Source organism: Muntiacus reevesi, chromosome 19 (genome assembly GCF_963930625.1).
Source record: "Muntiacus reevesi chromosome 19, mMunRee1.1, whole genome shotgun sequence".
Classification (NCBI taxonomy): domain Eukaryota; kingdom Metazoa; phylum Chordata; class Mammalia; order Artiodactyla; family Cervidae; genus Muntiacus; species Muntiacus reevesi.
Genome location: NC_089267.1, coordinates 56,408,368 through 56,429,510, shown reverse-complemented (window position 1 = coordinate 56,429,510; position 21,143 = coordinate 56,408,368). Strand labels below are relative to the sequence as shown.

Genomic DNA, 21,143 nt, shown 5'->3' with positions numbered 1-21,143 from the left:
AATATTGTTTGGAAGGACTTGATCCTGAAGCTCCAATACTTTGGTCACCTGATGCAAAGAGCCAACTCATTGGAAAAGACCCCAGTGCTGGGAAAGACTGAGGGCAGGAGGAGAAGTGGGCAGCAGGATGAGGTGGCTGGATGGCATCAACTCAGTGGACATGAGTTTGAGCAAACTCCAGGAGACAGTGAAGGACAGGGAGGCCTGGCGTGCTGCAGTCCGTGGGGTCACAGAGGGTCGGGTGTGACTGAGTGACTGAACAGTGAACACGGGAAATTCCCTGGTGGCCCAATGGTTAGTACTTGGTGCTTTCATCGATACGGTGTATGCATATGTGTTTATATATACACACACACATATACCATAAATATACTCATCATATATATATATATATATATGGTAGATACTTGTTACTCTTGGAATTGATATTTCCAGTAAATGGAGTGGTACTTGCTTATTGTTTAGGGACAGTCACAAATAGATGATCAGTTTGAAAGAGACAGCCAAAATCTAATAGTAAAATAAGCTCATAAAATGGAAATAGTTTTAGTAATATGCAGATTTTAAACTTCCGAATTCTGACATAACATTTTAGTTCTTTCGTCTTAATTCTAATTATGCTATGACAATCTCATTAAATTTTTTGAGGATATAGTTGTATATTTATTGATCAGAATTAGGATTGCTATAGAATGAAAAGGGCAGTTGTAAAACACGTCTGGTAGAATTCCATTTTTGCTTGATAGTGGTTTAGTAACTAAATCATGTCTGACTCTTGTGACTGCAGCTGGACTGCAGTCCGCCAGACTCCTCTGTCCATGGGATTCTCTGGGCAGGAATACTGCAGTGGGTTGCCATTTCCTTCTCCAGGGGATCTTCCTGACCCAGGGATCGACCCCATGTCTCCTGCATTGCAGGCAGATTCTTTACCAACTGAACTATGAGGAAAAATATGTTTTAAAAACCTAATATCCATAGACATGAAATAGATTCACATGGAATATTGTCATCATAACCACTCTGGATAGCATTATTTGATTTTTGGTGTTATTATTTTTGCTGATGTTTTTTCAAATTGTTATGCTGCTATGTCTTACGATATTTTTTCTTTGAAAACTTCTAAACCAATAGAAAAATGGAAAGTATAATGACCACATTTACTTTTCATTTAGATTCATAAGTATCACAACTATAACTCTTATTTTGAAGGACAAAACTATTTTGTTATTCTCATTTGCTGGAAATAGCTGTTTTCATTTCTGTATATTGCTCTTTCTCAAGTTTTTGTCCACATGCGTACATTGTTTGATACATACACAGCGTACGTTTTTATTTTCACTGGTTAACATGATTTCACCAACATTTTTATTCATATAACATTTTTATACTTGTCTTTTATTATATCTGTAATTTCAGACTTACAGAAAAGTTGCAAGAATAAAAACATGAAGGAACCTTTTACCTATGCCAGTGGCTTTAACATTGTGCACAAACTTTTTCATTTATACACATGCATGCACACAGTTTTTTCCTGACTATTTGATAATCAGTTGTATACATTATGGTCCTTTACATCCAAATACTTCAGTGTATATTTCACAAGCAGAAGTTGTTTTTCTTACTTAAAGACAGCGTAATCATCAATTTCAGTAAAGTTAACACTAATACTGTAATTTTACTTAGTCTACCATCTTTATACCAGTTTTATCAGTTAATACAGTAATGTCCTTTATTGCTGTGATTGGATTTAGACCTATCATTTTAAAAGTTTAGTTTATCTCACCAGTTTTTTCCTTTCCGATTTTCTTGCCTTTTTCAGACATTTGAATGTTATTTTGAATTTCGTTCTGATTTGCACATTAGCTTTCTGGTCACACCTTTCTGCCCTGTTTTTTGTAGTTGGTTGTTCGAGGGACTGCAATATACATCTTTAACATTTTATGGTCTAGTTATTAAAATGTGTTTATTATTTATTTTATAATGTATTTATTTTACATATGTATAAAGAAAATGTTTTTATTTTATAGTCTAAATCTTTATGTAAGATGTAGAATCTTGTACATATAGTTGCATTTGACCTCCTTCCGTCCCTTTATGTTAAAGATGTCATGAACCCTGTGATAACAGGGTTTTTAGTTTAGCCTGTTGTATGTATCTTAAATAAACTAAGGGGAATTTAAACCAATTGAGGTGGAATATTAGTCTTTTGTATTTACTCAGTTATCTACCATTTTTGTCCTTCTAGTATCCTCTAGTACCCTTCTAGAATCACTTTCCTCCCCGTTGTCTCTTTTCTTCTGGGACTCCAGGTCTATAGTATGTGAGAACTCGTGATATTCTATAGGTTAGTAAGACTGATCTTTTTTAAAATATTTTTTCCTCTATTCTTGCAGTTGGATAATTTATTGATCTGTCTTCAAGCTCACTGCCTCTTCTGTTGAATCTTTTTACATTAAGTATTGTAGTTTCAGTTTTAGAATTTTTGTTTGGTTTTGGAGTTGTTTTTACTGTCTACCAAGATTTCTTTTGAGAAGTTTTGAATTGCGTTTTGGACATTGTAAGTGTTCGAGATATATGATTCTGCTATATTCCTCTGAAAAGTGCTAGTGTTTTTAATTTTAGCAGGCATTTATCTCAGCTGAACTTAATCTTCTGTCTTCCCTGTGGTGAACAGTAGCTGAAATCTCTGTTTAGCTCAGAGAGTTTTTAACTTTTAGCTGGACTCCTGGGAGTTTTAACCTTTGCTTGTGTTATTCAGATTTGGGTGCAATTTGGGGAGTCCTCTCTGTGGCTCTTAGGATTTCCTCTTTGTAGTTGCTGTTAGCACCCCCAAAGTTTTTTCTCTAGTTCTTCAAGCTATTAGGACTGGAACTGTCCAGCTGAGTTTTTCTGCCTGCTGTGGTTCCAACTAGAGCTTATCCTTGCACAAAAACTTGTCAAAAAGGGGGATAGGAATTCATTGCTTCTTGCAGGGGTCACCTCCTCTCCAGTTTTTGCCTGCTTTGGATTTCTCTTTAGTTCTTCAGATAGCTTTTTTTTTTTTAATTTAGGTACCGTTTGCATATAATATTACAGTAATTTCAGATGTACAATATAATAATTCCATCTTTGTATATATTGTGAAATGACTGCTACAGTAAGCCTGGTGATAGTGCATTAACTACAGTTAGCTTTTAATATTTTGTTTAGAGTTTTTATTTTTGCAGGAAGATTGTTCTGATACTGGATTGGGAATCTTATTACTAGTAGGGTTTTTGAAAGTGAGTTTTTAAGTCTGTATCTGTGTTCTAAGATGTGTGTGTTTATAAGGATGTACAAAATCTTCTAAACAGTTTTCTTTTTTGGCATAAGACTGATACTCTTTTTCTGGTCCTTCAGAGTAGAAATGGAAAAACTTCACTAAGTACATAGAGTCGATTTTAACCAGTCTTTGATTTTTTTTTTTTTTCCCAGCTTCTCCTCTTAAAAATAATGATGAAGGTTCCTTGGACATATATGCTGGGTTGGACAGTGCTGGTTCTGGTATGTAAATTCTGTAACAAAATGCTTTCTTATTTTGTTTGGTCAGTCTATTGGAAGTGTTTATTTTGTTGTTACCAATTCCTGGCATAACTCATAGCTTCTCAACAATTTGCCTTTTCTTTGAAGTGATTATACTCAGGTAACTATTTTTTCCCAAATCAGTGAAAAAATTAGCCCTTAGGTTTGTTTTTCATCTGGGTGTCAGATTTAATTGGACCTTATGGAAAAGTATTTTGTACCATTAAAAAAAGGCTGGTGGTGGTGACCACATATATTATCTCACACACTGTTACAGGCTACATGATAGCCTTTTGGAAAGGGTAGGTACTATATGTATTTTCAAATGAATCAGTACAAGTATAACATGCAGAGAATCTAATGACCTTTCTAATTGAGAAAACTTTGCTGCAATCAGATTTTTCAAAGCTTTGAACAAATATGATCTTTACATCTGATTTATTGACAAATTTGTTGTAGGTAAAGTGGTTCTCTAGTTCAAATCTGAAATTAGTATAGATTCAGATGAAATACAAGAGATGAGGAAATGTATAGCTCTTTGTGTAGAGGTAGACACTACATCAAAATGCTTGACATGTATATTTTTCTTTTTTTACCCTAGTTTTATTGAGATATAATTGACATATACTATTAAGTAAGTTTAAGATGTATAGTGTGTTGATTTTATACACTTAAATATTGCAAAATAATAGCCACCATAGCATTAGCTAATACCTGTATAGCATCAGGTGATTACTATCTCTTTAGGATTACTCTCAGCAATTTTTGATTATATAAAATAGTGTCATTAACTGTTATCACTATGCTGTACATTATATCCCCAGAACTTAATCATCTTATAGCTGGAAGTTTGTACTTGTCCACAAACTCAGAAGAGTTTGATCAATATCTCTTTTCCCCCACCCCTAGCCCTTGCTAACCATCATTTTTAGTCTCTGTTTCCATACATTTCAGTTTTTAAAATTTTTTTTACTTTTTTTCCCCTTTGAGTTTGGCCCCTCTGCGGGGCTCATGGGATATTAGTTCTCCAGCCACGAGTGGAGCCCGTGTCCCCTGCGTTGGAAGCATGTAGCCTTAACCCGTGGGCCGCCAGGCAGTTCCTTTTTTTGAAATAGAGTTGGCTTACATTGTCTTGTTAGTTTCGGGTATACAGTAAAGTGATCCAGTATATATACAGATAGATAGATAGAGGTATATTCTTTTTTTGTATTCTTTTCCATTATAGGTTATTAGAAGATATTAAGTGTGGTTGAAGATTTTAAATTCAGGTTTTTAATTCGAGTTGATTTCTGTGCGTGCTACATAAATATAAGGGTCTACTTTCTTTCTTTTGCTCGTGGCTGTCCAGTTTTCCCAACACCATCTACTGAAGGGACTATCCTTTCCCATTGTATATTCTTGGCTCCCTTGTCATAAGTTGGGACCGTATACGCGTGCCTGCCTGCGAAGTCACTTCAGCTGTGTCTAACTCTTTGCGACCGTATGGACTGTGGCCTGCTAGGCTCCTCTGTCCATGGGATTCTCCAGGCAGGAATACTGGAGTGGGTTTCCATGTTCTTCTCCAGCAGATCTTCCTGACCTGGGATCAAACCCAGGTCTCTCGCATTGCAGGCAGATTCTTTATCACCTGAGTCGCCTTTGACTGTACATGCCTGCGTTTATTTCTGGGCTTTCTGTTATGTTCCACTGATCTCTGTATCTTTTTTTTCCCTCCCATGGGAGTGTTTTCCAGTGTGGACCGGAAAACTTGCTAGACAAGTTGTAAAAGAGCTGTTGCACTCGTGTGCTTGTTCTTATTCCTATAAAAATACACTTTTGATTACTGCAGTGTTGTATTATCATTTGAAATCAGGAAGTTTGATGCCTCCCCCTTTCATCTTCTCTCTCAAGATTGCTATGGCTGTTTGCAGTCTAGTGGTTCCATACATATTTTAGGATTGTTTTTCCCGTTTCTTTGAAAAATGCCATTGGAGTTTTGATAGGGATTTTATTGAATCTGGAAATACTTATTTTAATAGAAGGGTTTCTTGTTTGTTTTAGACAGTGCATCCAAATCCTGTGTACCATCCAGGAATTGTTTGGATTTATATGAAGAAATCCTGACTGAAGAAGGAACTGCAAAGGAGGCAACATATAATGATGTATGGATTACCAGAATTATGAACGATGGTTATTTTGTGCTTTGATATCTCCTGAGATGCAGACATCGGCTAACTTCTGAATAGGCGTTCTATGTTTGAGAAGTAGCTCTTAGACTAAAAGAATGTTTACATCAGTTTCTGCCTTCAGATCTGCTTTAAAACAGTGTCTTCGGAATGTTTGCCTAAATGTAGTTTTAATTTTGCTTGATTAAATTTAAGTGTCTAAATATATAAAATCTCAACAGGTAAATCAGTGTGATAAAACATTTTGTCTTTTCATGATTTGTACTAAATTATAAATTGTCCCAAGGCTTCATGCAGACAAATTTCTTTCTACCTTATTTGATTTTAAAGTTTGGAGACTGAATGTGAAACTAAAGAAGATAACATTATTGGCAGGCCCAACTTTAAAAACCAGTAGTCTAACTAAATACCTGTTAATAGAAATAGACCTCATTTACCCTACTTTGTGGGTTGATTTACAAAGTTTTAAATATTTTTAAATGTCATTTAAGTTAAGAAAATAATTTAAAACGATGCTTGATCTTTTTGTATTTTACAGTTACAGGCAGAATATGGAAAATGTCAGTTGCAAATGAAAGAGCTGATGAAAAAGTTTAAAGAAATACAGACACAGGTAGAATTATAATGAATATTTTATTTTTGCCTTATTAGCCTTTAAAATAAAAATTTAGTAAAATTCTTTGTTAGAAGTTAAAATGCTAAAGGGTTGACAGATTATAAGGAAACTTTTTTTCAAAGTATTATGTGAAATAGCAAATCTGGCCAAATAGGCATTATTTCCAGTGTCAATGAAACTGATAAAAGAAAACTGCTTGATTTGTTCAATGATATTGACCAATGATTAAATAAATGTTGCTAGACTAGTTAATAGTTAAGGTATAGAAAATTTTGATTGTATCGGGTGGTTTAAAAGAATGGCTTGAGGAGCCAAGATTTAGAGTGACTGATGGGGGAAAATGGTGGTGCCCTCACAGTTTTTGCCAGAGTAACTTTTTTTGTTATCATGCTGCAGGATTAGGAATGTCCTGTTCTGATTTTTATTTTTTGGTAAAGTTGTTTCTCTTTCTTTTTCCTTTCTCCCAAAGAGCCAATCAGTCCTCAATTCATTCTTCTTTCACCTAAGAATTAGTATATTATTTCAAGTTAAACCTCCAGTTATTAAATATAACACAGATTTTATCACTTCCAAAATAATGACCCAGGCAGAACTTTTTTTCTGGTTATTTATTGGTTTTTCGTTTTCATCCCTCTTTTAAATTGTTTCATTTTAAGTAGCCTTTCTTTGGTGCCAGTTTCTCCTCTGAATCTCAGCCTCCCCATTTGTATAATGAGTATCACTGTAGTCCTCCTACAACTGTTATGAGAATTTCATAAGATAAAATAAGTGATGCCTAGCATGTGGTTAGCATTCAGTAATCAATAGCTATTATAAATAGTGGTTTATTCCATAGATACATACTTTACTAAATATATTTTATGATGTTTAGAATTTTAGCTTAAAAAATGAAAACCAGTCTCTTAAGAAAAATATCTCAGCACTTATCAAAACTGCCAGAGTGGAAATAAACCGCAAGGATGAAGAAATAAATAATCTTCACCAAAGGTATGACTGAGGGATGTGGATATGTTTGTAAATTACATGAATATTGATATGTGGAATATTTTTAACTTTGGAAAGATAATGAAAATCATGCATTTTGTTAAATTTTTAAAGTTTCACTGAGAAGAGCTAATATTCTAATGGCGTATTGTCAAAATGATTTCTGTATGATTATTAATACAATATTGCCACATACCTCTCTGAATGTATCCAGTTTTGTAATATACTGGGATCTTGTTCTGAAATTCTTTGATCCTGGGAAGATGATAGTGTATGTTATGGGCTCCAGAAAGGGCCCACCAAATTACTAAAATGCAAGGAGGGTGTCTGCGTCATACATTCTGTCATAGACAACTCTTAAAATATCTCTCAGTTACATATTCTTTTTCCTCTGAAATGGATTTTCTACTTAATTTCTCTCTCTCCCTCTCTCACTTTTTTTTTTTTGGTTGGGGCAGTATTTGACTTCAGAGAATTTCATCTCTTCTCCCCTTGATAGTCCAAACCTCCAAGACAGTTATCGAAATTTGCTATTTGTTTCTCCACCTTCCATTTCTACTCACTCTCGAACCCAGTCTGCTCTGACCTCTTCCTCCTGTGACTGCCACTAAATTCATCACATCGTTTTGGCTTCTCATTTTAACTTGCCTTTACACACAATTTGACATAGTTGACTTTTTTTCTTGAAACAGTTTTCTCCCTTTGGCTTTCATGAGCCTTACTTTTCTTCCTAACTTGAGACTTGTTTTTCTGGCGAAGTTGGTTTTCTTCGAAGCTATGTCTTTGCTTTCCTTTGTCTTTCAGTATTTTCTTTTGATGTAAACTTACTTGTACTAGTCAGTTTCATTTATATGTAGATAACTACTTTACATCTGTACAAAATTTTCAAAGTTACCTCATCCAACACTGAATTTAAGATTGAACCCATTCCATTGTTCCTTGCTCAGTGGATTCCCCAACATTTATTTAGAGAGTCTGAAGGATAGAATGACCGTTTAACTTATTGCCCAAACCAGGATACTTTTGAGAGTAGAAGGAAGTGCTGTTAGTAATTACACTGATATTACTTGGCAAACAGGGATGTGCAGGCCCCCTGCCTGGGGGTCATCAGTGACACTGAGCTCTTTGTCATCCTTCAGACCCAAATCCATTACCACGTCCTGTTGATTTTTATGTCTATATTCTCTCAACTCGTTCACTTCTCTCCCATTTCTACTGTTACTGCTGCCCATCACCTCTCAGCTGAACTGGGCTGAGAGCCGGGCATCCCCTCTTGCTCTTTCCAGCCTCTGGTTTCTCACTTCTTTCTATTAAAGCCACAGGGCGCTTAGTAAAGCGCAGCTTTGGTCATCTGTCACAGAACCACCCCACCCACCTCTTCTCCTCTTTTTTCCCGCCACTCGTCCTGCCTCCTTGCTTTTCTCTCTCCAGTAGTGGAGGAAATCTGAACGACATTGACCAGTGCTGGGAGAAACCTGAGAGGTCCTTCAGACTTGGTTTGAGCAAAGCAAATGAAAGAGAGTTCCTTATTTTAAAAACTTATCCATTACATTGGGAACTGGTAAATTCTTACTACTTATTCTTTTTTACAAAGTAAAATTCGTTTTGCCAGTATGTGGGCCCCCAATTTTAAAGTGTGTCACATGTGATTAAACCTTGGATTATTAGAAAGGAATTAACTTTGTTTTTGGTGTTAATTTCTATTTCTCAATAGACTGTCGGAGTTTCCACATTTTCGGAATAATCATAAAGCTCCGAGAACATCAGATCTAGTTAAAACAAAAGATCTTAAATCCAGATCTCCCCATTTGGATGACTCTTCAAAGACTGATCACAGAGTGAAAAGTGATGTTTCTAAAGATGTACATCATAGCACTTCTCTGCCAAACCACGAAAAGGAAGGAAAGTCACGCTGTGAAAAAAAGAACACTCTGCGTCTGCCTCCACCTGTTGGAAAGCACTCCGCCAACGGCGTCTGGTCCCGCTTCCATCACCAGGTTGGCGAGAGCAGTCCAGATGAGGACCAGAGAAGGGGAAGGAAAGACAGCCGACATAGCCAGCACAACCGGGGGACTGACAGAATACGGAGAGACTCGAGCGCTGGCTATGGCGATGGTGAGCCGAGGAGCGCGGAGGCCAGTCAGAGGCCACAGGGGCCTCCCGAGAAACATGGCAAAGGCGAGCCAAAGTCCGAAAGCAAGACCGCAAAGTTGAAAAGTAACACAGACTTAGATCATAAAAATGAACGCGTCAGCTCCTCTTGGGAGAAAGAAAGCTCTAGAGACAAGTCGCACACTCGACTGGAATCTCAAAGTGACAAAAAGCTCGAAAGACAAAGTGAACGATCACAAAACGTTAATAGAAAAGAACTTAAATCACAAAACAAAGAAGAGAGGAAAGTCGATCAGAAGTCGAAATCAGTAGTGAAAGGCCAGGATCATTGGAGAAGATCTGAACGAGCGGGGCTTCCACATTCAAAAAGTGAACTGGCAAAGTCTTCTCACAGCTCAGGTAAATACCACGGCGAGGAGAGAAGAGGCTGGGACGATTGCAGAAGAGACAGGGCTGTAAGTAATCACAGTGTTCAAGAAGGGAGAGGCCCGGCTTCGCTTCTAGCCGGTAGAACTCACAAACACGCTGATTCCACAGAGGCGGCTGCCGGGCAGCAGCGGGAAAGTGCGGCCTCCAGAGCCGAGAGGCACAGAACCGAAGAGAAGAGGAAACGGGAACGGGAGGGCAGAGAGGAGAACAAGCACGTGAGGAGTGAGGAAAGAGCACCTCCGGGACACGTGCAGAGGACTAACAGAGAAAGCAAGAAAACCACCGCAGGCTTAAAGAGGCAGAGCGAGCCAAAAAGCGACAAAGGGGAGGTCTCCAACAGTGATGTTACTGAAGGAGCGAATAGGGAGGAGCCCGCAGTTAGAGCTCAGAGTGCCCCGAATGAGCCGCAAAGCAAAGACTTAAAGTTGAGCTTTATGGAAAAACTGAACTTAACTCTTTCTCCCGCTAAAAAGCAGCCTGCTTCTCAGGAGAGCCAGCATAGGATAACTGATACTCCCCCGTCCTGTGACTTACGTGCTTCCGAGTCACTGGTGCAGGCTCAGGCTGTGACATGTGTCCCCTCTGTCCGTGAACGTACCACACAGGAAACCAAATCTGAGTCATTGGAGCCAAAGGATGCTCTTAGAGCAGCGTCTGAACCCAGGACCAGCATTTCAGAGCAGAAAGTAGAAGGAAACTGCTTGTCCGTTGCATCTGTGGAGGACGCTGTGCCTTCTGACACAGCCATGAGCGGCACGGAGACTTCCTTCTCGGCACCTGTGGAAATGGAACCAACAGAACCTTTGTTGTCTCCATCCGCAGCAGTGGAGCAGGCTGTTACTGGTGCCAGGGCCGCAGTTCCTGTGATAACAGACACACCACAGTCAAATGGTCCTCAGAACGTCGGCTTGGAACTGGACAGCAAAAGAAACCGTGACTTAAATTCTTGTAGTGTCCCTGAAGAGACAGAAATGAAGGAGGCATTTTCAGCAAGCATGACCAAACCCAGGGAAAGCATCTTGCAGCCTCCAGTTGAGGGAACTGGCATTCTGCCATCTGTCCTCTCAGAAGGTGGCACACGAGAGCTTGAGCCTTCTCGTGTAGACCCGCCACTGGCTGAGAACACGTCTTCTCATTTGGGTCCTTGCTCACCTAAAGAGACTCCAGAGTCTTCACTTCAGCAGACTGAGTTAATGGATGACAGAATGGAAGTTGGTGACACAAACTCAGTGTATCATGATGATGAGAACTCAGTTCTGAGCATTGACTTTAATCAGCTGAGACCCATTCCAGAAGCCATCAGTCCTCTGAATAGTCCAGTGAGACCTGTAGCAAAAGTTCTTAGACTGGAAAGTACATCTCAAGTTCCATTATATAATAATAGTCATAAAGGTAATACTTTATATTCTCTCCTATAGCTTATCTTTATGTGAGAATGTAAAATACACCAGCAAGATGAATTTGTGTGTTTTATTTGATAATATAGCTAGTGTTCACACCTCTGTAGTTAACTAGTAATGTACACTGAGCCTTTAGTCTAGGTTTAGGTAATGCTATTTATACGAAAAAGAGAATGGTAGGACAGATTGTTTCAGATATCCTTTGCCTGTTTTCAGATACTTTCTTGTTTAAAAATCATCATCAAATCGCATAGAGTAGGTGATGCTGCTAACATCAAGAAACTTGAACAGTTGGTTTTGCTGGTTACCCAAATGATCAGGCTGTGCAGTATCATTATTGTCAGGCACCTTCTCAGACCAGTAAAGATGAACCATATGATAAGTGTTAGACATTAACATTCTGCTTTTTTTTTAAGCTATTAAAATAATAAATTGCCTCAACATTTAATATCTTGTTATATTTAACGTGGAAATGTTAAATGATAAACACTCATTGGTCATGTGGCAATAATATGCTTTTCTCTTTCACAGATGTGTTTCTACCAAATTCAGCTCATTCTACCTCCACGAGTCAGTCTGATCTCAACAAGGAAAATCAAAAGCCAATATGCAAATCTGACAAATTTGCAGAAGCAGACTCCCACAAGAATTCATCTCTAGATGAATTAGAAGAAGGAGAAATTATCAGTGACAGCGAAAAACCTGAACCACAAAGAAGTTTTGACAAAAGTGCCAAACCAAGAGGTTCTGCGGACATGAAGAAGACAAAAACTGGCCCAGAAAGCAGGAACAGCTCTGTGCGTTTGGATAAGGACAACAGGAAGATACCCTCTATGAAAATGCATCAGACCAAAAGCAGATGGGATAGAAGACGAAGTGAGTCTAGCAGATCTTCAAAAACAGAGAAGAAAGAGAGGTCAATGAGCACTTCCAGCCTAGAGAAAATAGTTCCAATCATTGTCACACCCTCTTCTGTCCGAGAGATTATGCACATGTTACGAATGATAAGAAAACATGTAAGGAAAAATTACATGAAATTCAAGGTAAAATTTTCATTAATACAGTTTCATAGAATTATTGAGTCAGCAATTTTGAGTTTTACATCACTAATTAAATACCTGGACTTGTCTAAAATATCTAAGTCAGTGACTACTTTACAGAAGAATCTCTGCGATGTTATAGAGTCCAAACTCAAGCAAGTTAAAAAGAATGGCATCGTGGATCGTTTATTTGAACAGCAACTACCAGATATGAAAAAAAAATTGTGGAGATTTGTAGATGAACAACTCGACTATTTGTTTGCAAAACTTAAGAAAATCTTTGTAAAATTTTGTGACTCCATAAATGTTGGCAGTGACAGTGACGAAGGCAAGCTTGAGAAGAAAAGTAAGGAGAAAGCGCGATCTTCATACTGTCAGAAGGGGCGTATAAACAACTTGGGCAAAGAAGTGTTCAAAGAGAAACCCCCCAAATCAGAAGATCCTGGTTCTTCTAAGTCTTCAGTAGGTGGTAAAAAATCTGAGGAAAAACACCAAGAGCAAAAGAATCCCAGTATTAACACAGTAAAGCATGACATTAAAAAGACTACTAACACTTGCTTTGATAATATGAGGAATCCTCAGTCTGAAGAGCACGCCTTGGAACCAAACTGCCTGAGCACCCCAAAGCCAGGAAAAATCGACGGTGGCACCACAGAGGATCCCCAGGCATCCCAGCTCGCTCCTCTGAAGCCAGAACGCAGTTTCGAGATTCTTACTGAACAGCAGGCATCTAGCCTTACGTTTAATTTAGTGAGTGATGCACAGATGGGGGAAATATTTAAAAGTTTGTTGCAAGGTTCTGATCTTTTGGACAACAGTGTCAACTGCAATGAAAAAAGTGAGTGGGAGTTAAAGACACCAGAGAAACAGCTGCTCGAGAGTCTCAAATGTGAATCTATACCAGCTTGTACAACTGAAGAGCTGGTTGCAGGGGTGGTTTCTCCCTGCCCTAAGGTAATCAGTGATGACAACTGGTCCTTACTGTCGTCTGAGAAAGGTCCGTCTCTGTCTTCGGGGCTTTCGTTGCCAGTCCATCCAGATGTGTTGGATGAAAATTGTATGTTTGAAGTGTCCACTAACCTAGCTTTAAGTAAAGATAATGTATGTGGTTCAGAAAAGAGCAGGCCCTGCATTTCTTCCATACTTCTTGAAGATCTAGCTGTCTCTTTAACAGTACCATCGCCTCTGAAGTCAGATGGCCATCTCAGTTTTTTAAAGCCAGAAGCTTTGTCTAATTCAACGCCCGAAGAAGTTATTAGTGCCCATTTTAGTGAGGATGCCTTACTGGAGGAAGAGGACGCGTCTGAACAGGATATTCATTTAGCCCTGGAGTCTGATAATTCAAGCAGTAAATCAAGTTGTTCTTCTTCGTGGACAAGCCGGCCTGTCGCCCCAGGCTTTCAGTACCACCCTAACCTCCCCATGCATGCTGTCATAATGGAAAAGTCCAACGATCACTTCATTGTGAAAATTCGGCGAGCGGCACCATCCACCTCCCCTACTCTTGTACAGAGTACACTGCCTGATGACTCTCTGCCGAGAATGGAAAAGAAAGCTGATGCAGCCGTGGAGGAAGAATATATTTCATGTCAGAACAGAGTTTTTAAGGAGGAACTGAAAAATTCCAGTAAGAATGTTGATGGTAGTTTAGTTCATGAGGAACAAGACTGTGTGATACAAACAGAAGTTCCTGACATATATGAATTTCTTAAAGATGCTTCAGGTAAAGTGAGTCAAAGTACCGAAGAAGCTGAAGAATGTTTCAAGTTGCATCAAGTATGGGAACCAAAAGTGCCTGAAAGCATTGAAGAATTGCCTCCAGTGGAAGAAATCCCACATTCTGTTGAGGATCATCTTCCAAACACATGTATAGACCTCACAAAAGATCCAGTCACTGAGACCAAAAAGTTGGGGGAACTTGTAGAGGTAACAGTTTTAAATATTGATCAGTTGGGGTGTTCTGGAAGTAGTGTGGATCAAAATGCTCCAGTATTAGACAATATTCAGCCTGAAACTGTTGATACTTTTATTGATTTGACACAAGATGTTTCAAGTGACAGTAAAAATGAAGGTAACCATCCTGCCGTAGTTGTTGAAGACTTGGGGTGTCCGGTGATCTGTGTCGATGAAGATAACTCAAAGGAAGAAAATGTGCAGGTGGGGAACAGGCCTTTGGAATGCGTCGTTGAGGAGGCCTGTATTGATCTAACCTCGGAAGCTTCCAGTTCGGGTGAAGTGAAAAAGGATGATTTAAACTCAGAGTCAGCATTAAATTCTAACAGTTCAGAATTGCCTGGGACATTGGATAATCCTCACAAAAAGAGAAGAAATCTTTCTGATCTAAATCCTTCTTCTCAAAAAAAACAGAGAAAGGAAACAGACTTAACCAGTAGGGAAAAGACCAAAAAAATTACCCAAGACTCTGGTGAGAACGGTAATGCTCATCGAAGGAAAGCCAGTAAGAAAAAGGCCCCTTCAGTAACTAAAGACCCCTCATCATTAAAGGAAAGCCCGGGGACTAAGGATGCATCAGCAGCACCTGCCACTTCTTTCACAAGCCTTTCTGCAAAGAATGTTATTAAAAAGAAGGGAGAAATTATAGTTTCGTGGACAAGGTAAGAATCTTAAGAGACTATTAAATCACCAGGAAGTTTTGAGACGCCAGAAATCTATCATGTCATAGTTTTATCCCAACTTAAAATAGGGAAAGGGATCACTTTCGGAGTGGCCAAAGCTGGCAGGAAATACACTCTAGGACAGCCCAGCTGTCCTGTATAACAGTCTAGAGCAGTGGTTTTTGACCAGGGATGATGTGTCCTGGCACAATGGACAGAACTTTTCACTATGTCTTAACCTCACTTTTTCAATGAAAAAAAAAATCTTTCATTTGTAAGGGACCTAGTATACACACATTTTCTTTAGAAAGGAGGAATGACGGGTGGTGAACAGGACAAAAAGTGTGACTGAGTGTAATTTGAGTTTTCCCCTGAAGTCAGAAGTTTCAAAAACAGTTTTATAAATTTTGTGTATTTTAATGTGAACTTAAAAAATGCAGTTGTAAAGACCACCTTTCAGATGTAAAGGTAACCACAGTTGTAACCCATTAAGCTAGAGGAACATGATATCCAGACTGGCTTGAGTGTATAATGATAGTGCATTTTCTTGACATTGGGATCAGTTTTAATACCTCAGTCCTCCATGCTTTCATTTCAGGTAACCTGTAGATGGTAAAATCTCAAGAGATTGTAATAACAAACATTGGTTCAGACCATGTAGAAAAAGCAGAGCTCTAGGGATTAGAATATCTGAATTCTATATTACTTTTTGGTTCTTCTCACCTATTAAGTCTGTGATCATGTTTGGGCCCTAACTTTATAAGTACTATTTACACACTACAGGTAGAATTTTAAAAAAATCTTTCATTTTTGTCACTAGAAAAATACATTAGTGTATTTGTTTTAGAAAATTTGGGAAATATGTATGAACTCAAAGATTAAAATCATCCATAATCTTATCTCTTAGATAACCATTGTCCTTTATTTTAGTATATACACTTTTCCTTTTTTTATGAGTTTTAACAAAAATGCCAGTTCTTATTAGTAGATATTAAGAAAGTGAACTTTTTCTTACCTTTCTGTTATAATCTACAAAAACTAACATTCTTTCCCCCTTCAGAAATGATGACCGGGAAATTTTATTGGAATGTCAGAAAAAAGGGCCATCATTGAAAACATTTACTCATTTAGCTGCTAAGTTGAATAAAAATCCATATCAGGTAACTACCCAAATTTTGCATCTCTGTTGTTTCACAGATGGTACTACTGTAAATACTTAGATTTTATTTTTAATGTGTTTAAAATATATAGATATTTATTAGCTATCGTCTTTAAAAGTATTGCTCTTTGGAGAATTCTTGGTCGTCCAGTAGATAGGACTCTGTGCTTTCGTTACCAAGAGTGTGGATTCAGTCCCTGGTTGGGGAGCCAAGGTCCTGCAAGCTGCACAGTGCGGCCAAAAAAAAAAGAGTTTGGTTCTTCATGTTCGTCGTGTAGAACTGTTAAAAGCTTGATGATTGTGGAAGAAATTTGAAACAATCCTAATTCTTTTTTCTGTCATTTTACCATTTACTTATTTGTCCTCAAGCAATTTTGTAATGACGCTTTGTTGCTTAAGAAAGTTTAATATTGAAAAGTTTAATAGCAGTTACCTTTATTACGAAGATATTTTGTTTTCCAAAATATTACTTTACCATTATTATTAAGAGTAGCTTTCTCTGTCTTTAGGTGTTTTCTTTTTTTTTTTTCCCACAAATCAGAAGGCTGACTTTATTTTTTAAATTTTTTAAAAATTTATTTATTTTAGATGTTTTCTGAAAATATTCATCAAAGATACAGAATATATTAGTACAATATTTACAATTAACCCTCATTTAAAATTTTTCAGGTCTCAGAAAGATTCCAGCAGCTAATGAAGCTCTTTGAAAAGTCCAAATGCAGGTAGTTGATGGATACACTGCAGGAGGCTAGTCAAGTAAGTGTCTGACACTGTACCTGTGCGGTTAGTGGCTCACTAGTCATTGAAATGTGAGTGGTGGGTGAGAGACATCGAGTTCAGCTCGTGCTTCCGTCACAGGTTGGAGGATGCGTGCTCAGGAAGTCTTATAAGTCACCTGTCTTAGAAGGTGGGACGTGCTCAGTGAAGCCTGCTGCAGTTAGATCAGGATAGCCTCTCTCCTCCACCTTCTGCGTGCTCATGAGTCTAAGGCGGGGGCAGATCTATTTGATGATTGATTATAAATTTTTATAGATAAAGAAAAGAAAAAGCATTCTTGAGGGAATTCCTTGGAGGCCCAGAGGTTAAGACTCTGTGCTTCCACTTCAGGGGGCCTCAGTTCGATCCCTGGTCAGAGAACTAAGATCCTGCATGCCGTATGGTGCAGCCAAAAGAAAGAAAAGAAGACATTCTTGAATAGCAGTATATTTCATAGCCAGTGAAGTCTGTACAGTCATGGTAATTTAACATTTTTCTCATTTTTAATTGAGTGCTAAAATACTTTAAATACAAAACATACATTTAAAAACATGAAATCCATTGTCATCTGAAGAGGTGACACGATTTACCACATTGAATTATTAATAATGTACACAAACATGTTTCTTTAAGCCATTCTTATATAGATTTATTAAGTCAATATGTATCAGATTTTTTTCTTTAAGACCTAGGCCAGTTGCCTAAACATTTTGGATTTTTCTGTAAGGAAAATTGTAAAGATATTTAACAAATCACTATTTTTCAGTTGATTTGTAGTCATAGTTATTTGAATCCAAACACCCAACTTTATAGGTAAATCTGAGTAAAAACCATATTTGGACTTTGATCTCATTGTGACGGGTTCTGAATATTTTTGAGTTATAAAAAACTGTTCCTAAACATAGTATAAATTACTTTTAGATAATCTGTTAATTTCAGTATCCTCTTAGAGCAACTAGTTTCTTAATGAAATCTTCAAAAAATATTTAGTTTATCTGAAGTTAAAAATCTATTACATAATTCAGAATGTAAGATTGAATAATGGGGGATTTGAAGAAAAAGCTTATTCTAAAGAAACTTAAAAAAAATAGTTTGATGCAAAAATTGCCTGATTATTTTTCAGATTCAATATAAATAAAGTTAAAAAGTAAAAAACTACCTTTAAGAAGTTAAACTGTGGTTTTATCTGAACATTGTTATAAAATGTGACTTCCATTCTCTTTTTGAAGATAATGTCCATTCATGAAAGAATTAACTTGTATCTGGAAGTGATGTTTATTAGTTTGAAATTTCCAAATTGCTTTGCAAATGTACAATTTTTTTCATGGATTTGATACCTGACATTTTATTTGCTTGCGTGATAGCACAAATAGTATTTTATTTCATTCCTAGTTTGTTTCTTTGCTGATTTTTTTTCCTTCAAGTACTATAGTCTCATTAAATTATTGTCAAAAGCGGAATGTAATGATAAAGTTACCAACCTAATTCTAGAAAAAGCTAGTTCTTTAACCACCAGTATTATCTAGGGCTTCCCTGGTGGCTCAGATGGTTAAGAATCTGCTTGCAACAAGGGAGACCAAGGTTCTATCCCTGGATTGGGAAGATCCCCAGGAGAAGGGCATGGCAACCCACTCCAGTATTCTTGCCTGGAGAATGCCATGGACAGAGGATTCTGGCAGGCTAGAGTTCATGGGTTTGCAAAGAGTCAGACATGACTGAGTGACTCACACACATACACACACACATTGTCTAAGTAGAGCTCACTTGAAAGAACAGCAGTTTATGAATTGATCATATCAGAAAAACAGTGTCGTAACTTCATCATTTTCTTATATTCCAGATAAGTTGCTGAGTTTCTTGGCGTCTTAATTGATACTGCATACTGCACAAAAGCCTGGAATGCTTCATGTTTTTAATGGAGCAGGAGAGGGCAGTTTTATGGCATATTTGATTACCGGATAATAATCTGCATTTGTTATTACTTGCCTACTCTTAGCTTCAGCCCAACATGGTCAACTTATGACTTGCTCACCTGTGACTGATCAGGATATTTATTTCTAAACAGGTTACAACTTGTGACTAAGGTACAAGCAACAATGAGACAGTATTGAAATCTTAGTTTTGATATTTCAAAGAAATGACTTTCTTTTCTAGATTTTTAAAAATAGTTTTGTAACATTTTAAACTTAACCATTATTTAGTTTGTTTCATCCATTTTTATTTGCTTTTGTAATTGCCTGTCCTCATTTTGTTAAATTGTAAAATAATTTAAATAGTGTGTCTGTAAATATGTACAATTACGATGATGTAAAATACTTTGTGTGTGTGTATGTTTGGTTGTATACACACACATGAATGGCTGTGCCTGGCCAAGGATTTTTTTATTTGTATAAAACTTTTTGTATAAAGTTTGCTTTCATTACCAGTAATGTATAAATAAAACCATGTAAAGTTCTGTTATATTCTGATTAGAATGGTTCTCTTATTGTGTATTAGAATGTTTCTTTTGTTGTGTTTAGTGATAATTAAAATGGAAGAAAGATAAAATGCCCAGGGGCCTTGCGGGCTGTTTTGAAGTGGCTCTTGGCGGGGGCATGGCTGGCTGAATGTGCTGGAGCAGATTTGTTGGAGCAAACCGGTTGCTCTTGCCAGCTTTCTCACAGTAGCTACTGGTACCGTGACCAGTGCCCCGGGGTCCTCACAGACAAAATCAGCGCAGTGCAGAAATTCCTTTTGGGTGAGGATCTGGGGAAAGCAGGTAAGGATTGCCTGACTATGCATTATTTATCCATCCCTCTTCCTTCAGACTGGTGATACTGGTAGGTTACAATCTAGGCTTGGAGATCTGAAGTTACTGAGGAAATTGCCATTTCTCCCAGTGTCTGCAGGGGAAGCCCTGATCTGAAGGATTACTTGGTGGATAACAAACTGAAATGATGAACTGTGGTTGTATAGTTCTGGGGCGGTCTGCCATAAGGCTTGACCTTGCCCCTTTCTTTTTGTCCCAGCATAGCCAAGCCCTCCGCTGGCCCCTAGCCCTTCAGTGCATAAGAATCTTTACCACCAGGCAAATGGGTTCACAAGCCAAACTAAAGAAGCAACTAAGAGGTACCACTGAATCCAAGAAAACAAACTGGATTACAGAAGACCATAAAGATCTAATATAAGGCCAGGAAACACTAAAAGGAAAAAAAGATTTTGGCAGTGTGGTATAAGAAATAACCAAGTAGAAATATCAAAAACATAATATTTAAAATAAAGGTAAAATGGAATGAAAATAGAGTGGATACAGATGCATCACTACAAACAAAGCTAGTGGAAGTGATGGAATTCCAGTTGAGCTATTTTGAATCCTCATAAGATTATCCTCTGAAAGTGCTGCACTCAATATGCCAGCAAATTTGGAAAAGTCAGCAATGGCCACAGGACTGGAAAAGGTCGGTTTTCATTCCAGTCCCAAAGAAAGGCAATGCCAAAGAATGCTCAAACTACCGCACAATTACATTCATCTCACACACTAGCAGAGTAATGCTCAAAATTCTCCAAGCCAGGTTTCAACAGTATGTAAACTGAAAACTTCCGGATGTTCAAGCTGGATTTAGAAAAGGTAGAGGAACCAGAGATGAAATTGCCAACATCCAATGGATCATCAAAAAAGCAAGAGCGTTCCAGAAAAGCATCTACTTCTGCTTTATTGACTATGCCAAAGCCTTTGACTGTGTGGATCACAACAAACTGTAAAATTCTTAAAGAGATGGGAATACCAGACCACCTGACCTGCCTTTTGAGAAACCTATATGCAGGTCAGGAAGCAACAGTTAGAATAGGACATGAAACAACAGACTGGTTCCAAATAGGAAAAGGAGTACGTCAAGGCTGTATATTGTCACCCTGCTTATTTAACTTTTATGCAGAGTACATCATGAGAAACACTGGGCTGGAAGAAACACAAGCTGGAATCAAGATTGCCAGAAGAAATATCAATAACCTCAGATATGCAGATGATACCACCCTTATGGCAGAAAGTGAAGAAGAACTAAAGAGCCTCTTGATGAAAGTGAAAGAGGAGAGTGAAAAAGTTGGCTTTAAACTCAACGTTCAGAAAGTTAAGATCATGGCATCTGGTCCCGTTGCTGTTGCTACTGCTAAGCTGCTAAGTCACTTCAGTCGTGTCAGACTCTGTGCAACCCCATAGACAGCAGCCCACCAGGCTCCCCCATCCCTGGGATTCTCCAGGCAAGAACACTGGAGTGGGTCGCCATTTCCTTCTCCAATGTGTGAAAGTGAAAAGTGAAAGTGAAGTCGCTCAGTTGTGTCCAAGTCTTAG

At 37.9% G+C, this 21,143-nt stretch overlaps 1 protein-coding gene and 1 non-coding gene across 5 annotated transcripts in view; one reads left to right on the top strand and one right to left on the bottom strand.

The window, feature by feature from the left end:
• Positions 1–19,267, top strand: part of CASP8AP2 (caspase 8 associated protein 2) — a 31,171-nt gene extending 11,904 nt beyond the window's left edge. For 3 of the 4 annotated variants that reach the window (XM_065911470.1, XM_065911471.1, XM_065911469.1), the window contains exons 3-11: positions 3,454–3,522; positions 5,581–5,681; positions 6,244–6,318; positions 7,193–7,308; positions 9,020–11,238; positions 11,778–14,901; positions 15,962–16,061; positions 16,730–16,816; positions 18,657–19,267. In XM_065911470.1, coding sequence (XP_065767542.1) covers positions 3,454–3,522; positions 5,581–5,681; positions 6,244–6,318; positions 7,193–7,308; positions 9,020–11,238; positions 11,778–14,901; positions 15,962–16,061; positions 16,730–16,786 — 5,861 coding nt within the window. In that variant the 3' untranslated portion in view covers positions 16,787–16,816; positions 18,657–19,267. The remainder of the gene's footprint in view (positions 1–3,453; positions 3,523–5,580; positions 5,682–6,243; positions 6,319–7,192; positions 7,309–9,019; positions 11,239–11,777; positions 14,902–15,961; positions 16,062–16,729; positions 16,817–18,656) is intronic. The other variant, XR_010659927.1, reaches the window with a different exon arrangement.
• Positions 5,258–5,321, bottom strand: LOC136150995 (U7 small nuclear RNA). The gene has a single exon (XR_010659981.1). It is a non-coding gene; the product is annotated as a U7 small nuclear RNA (small nuclear RNA).
• Positions 19,268–21,143: the final 1,876 nt, after the last annotated feature.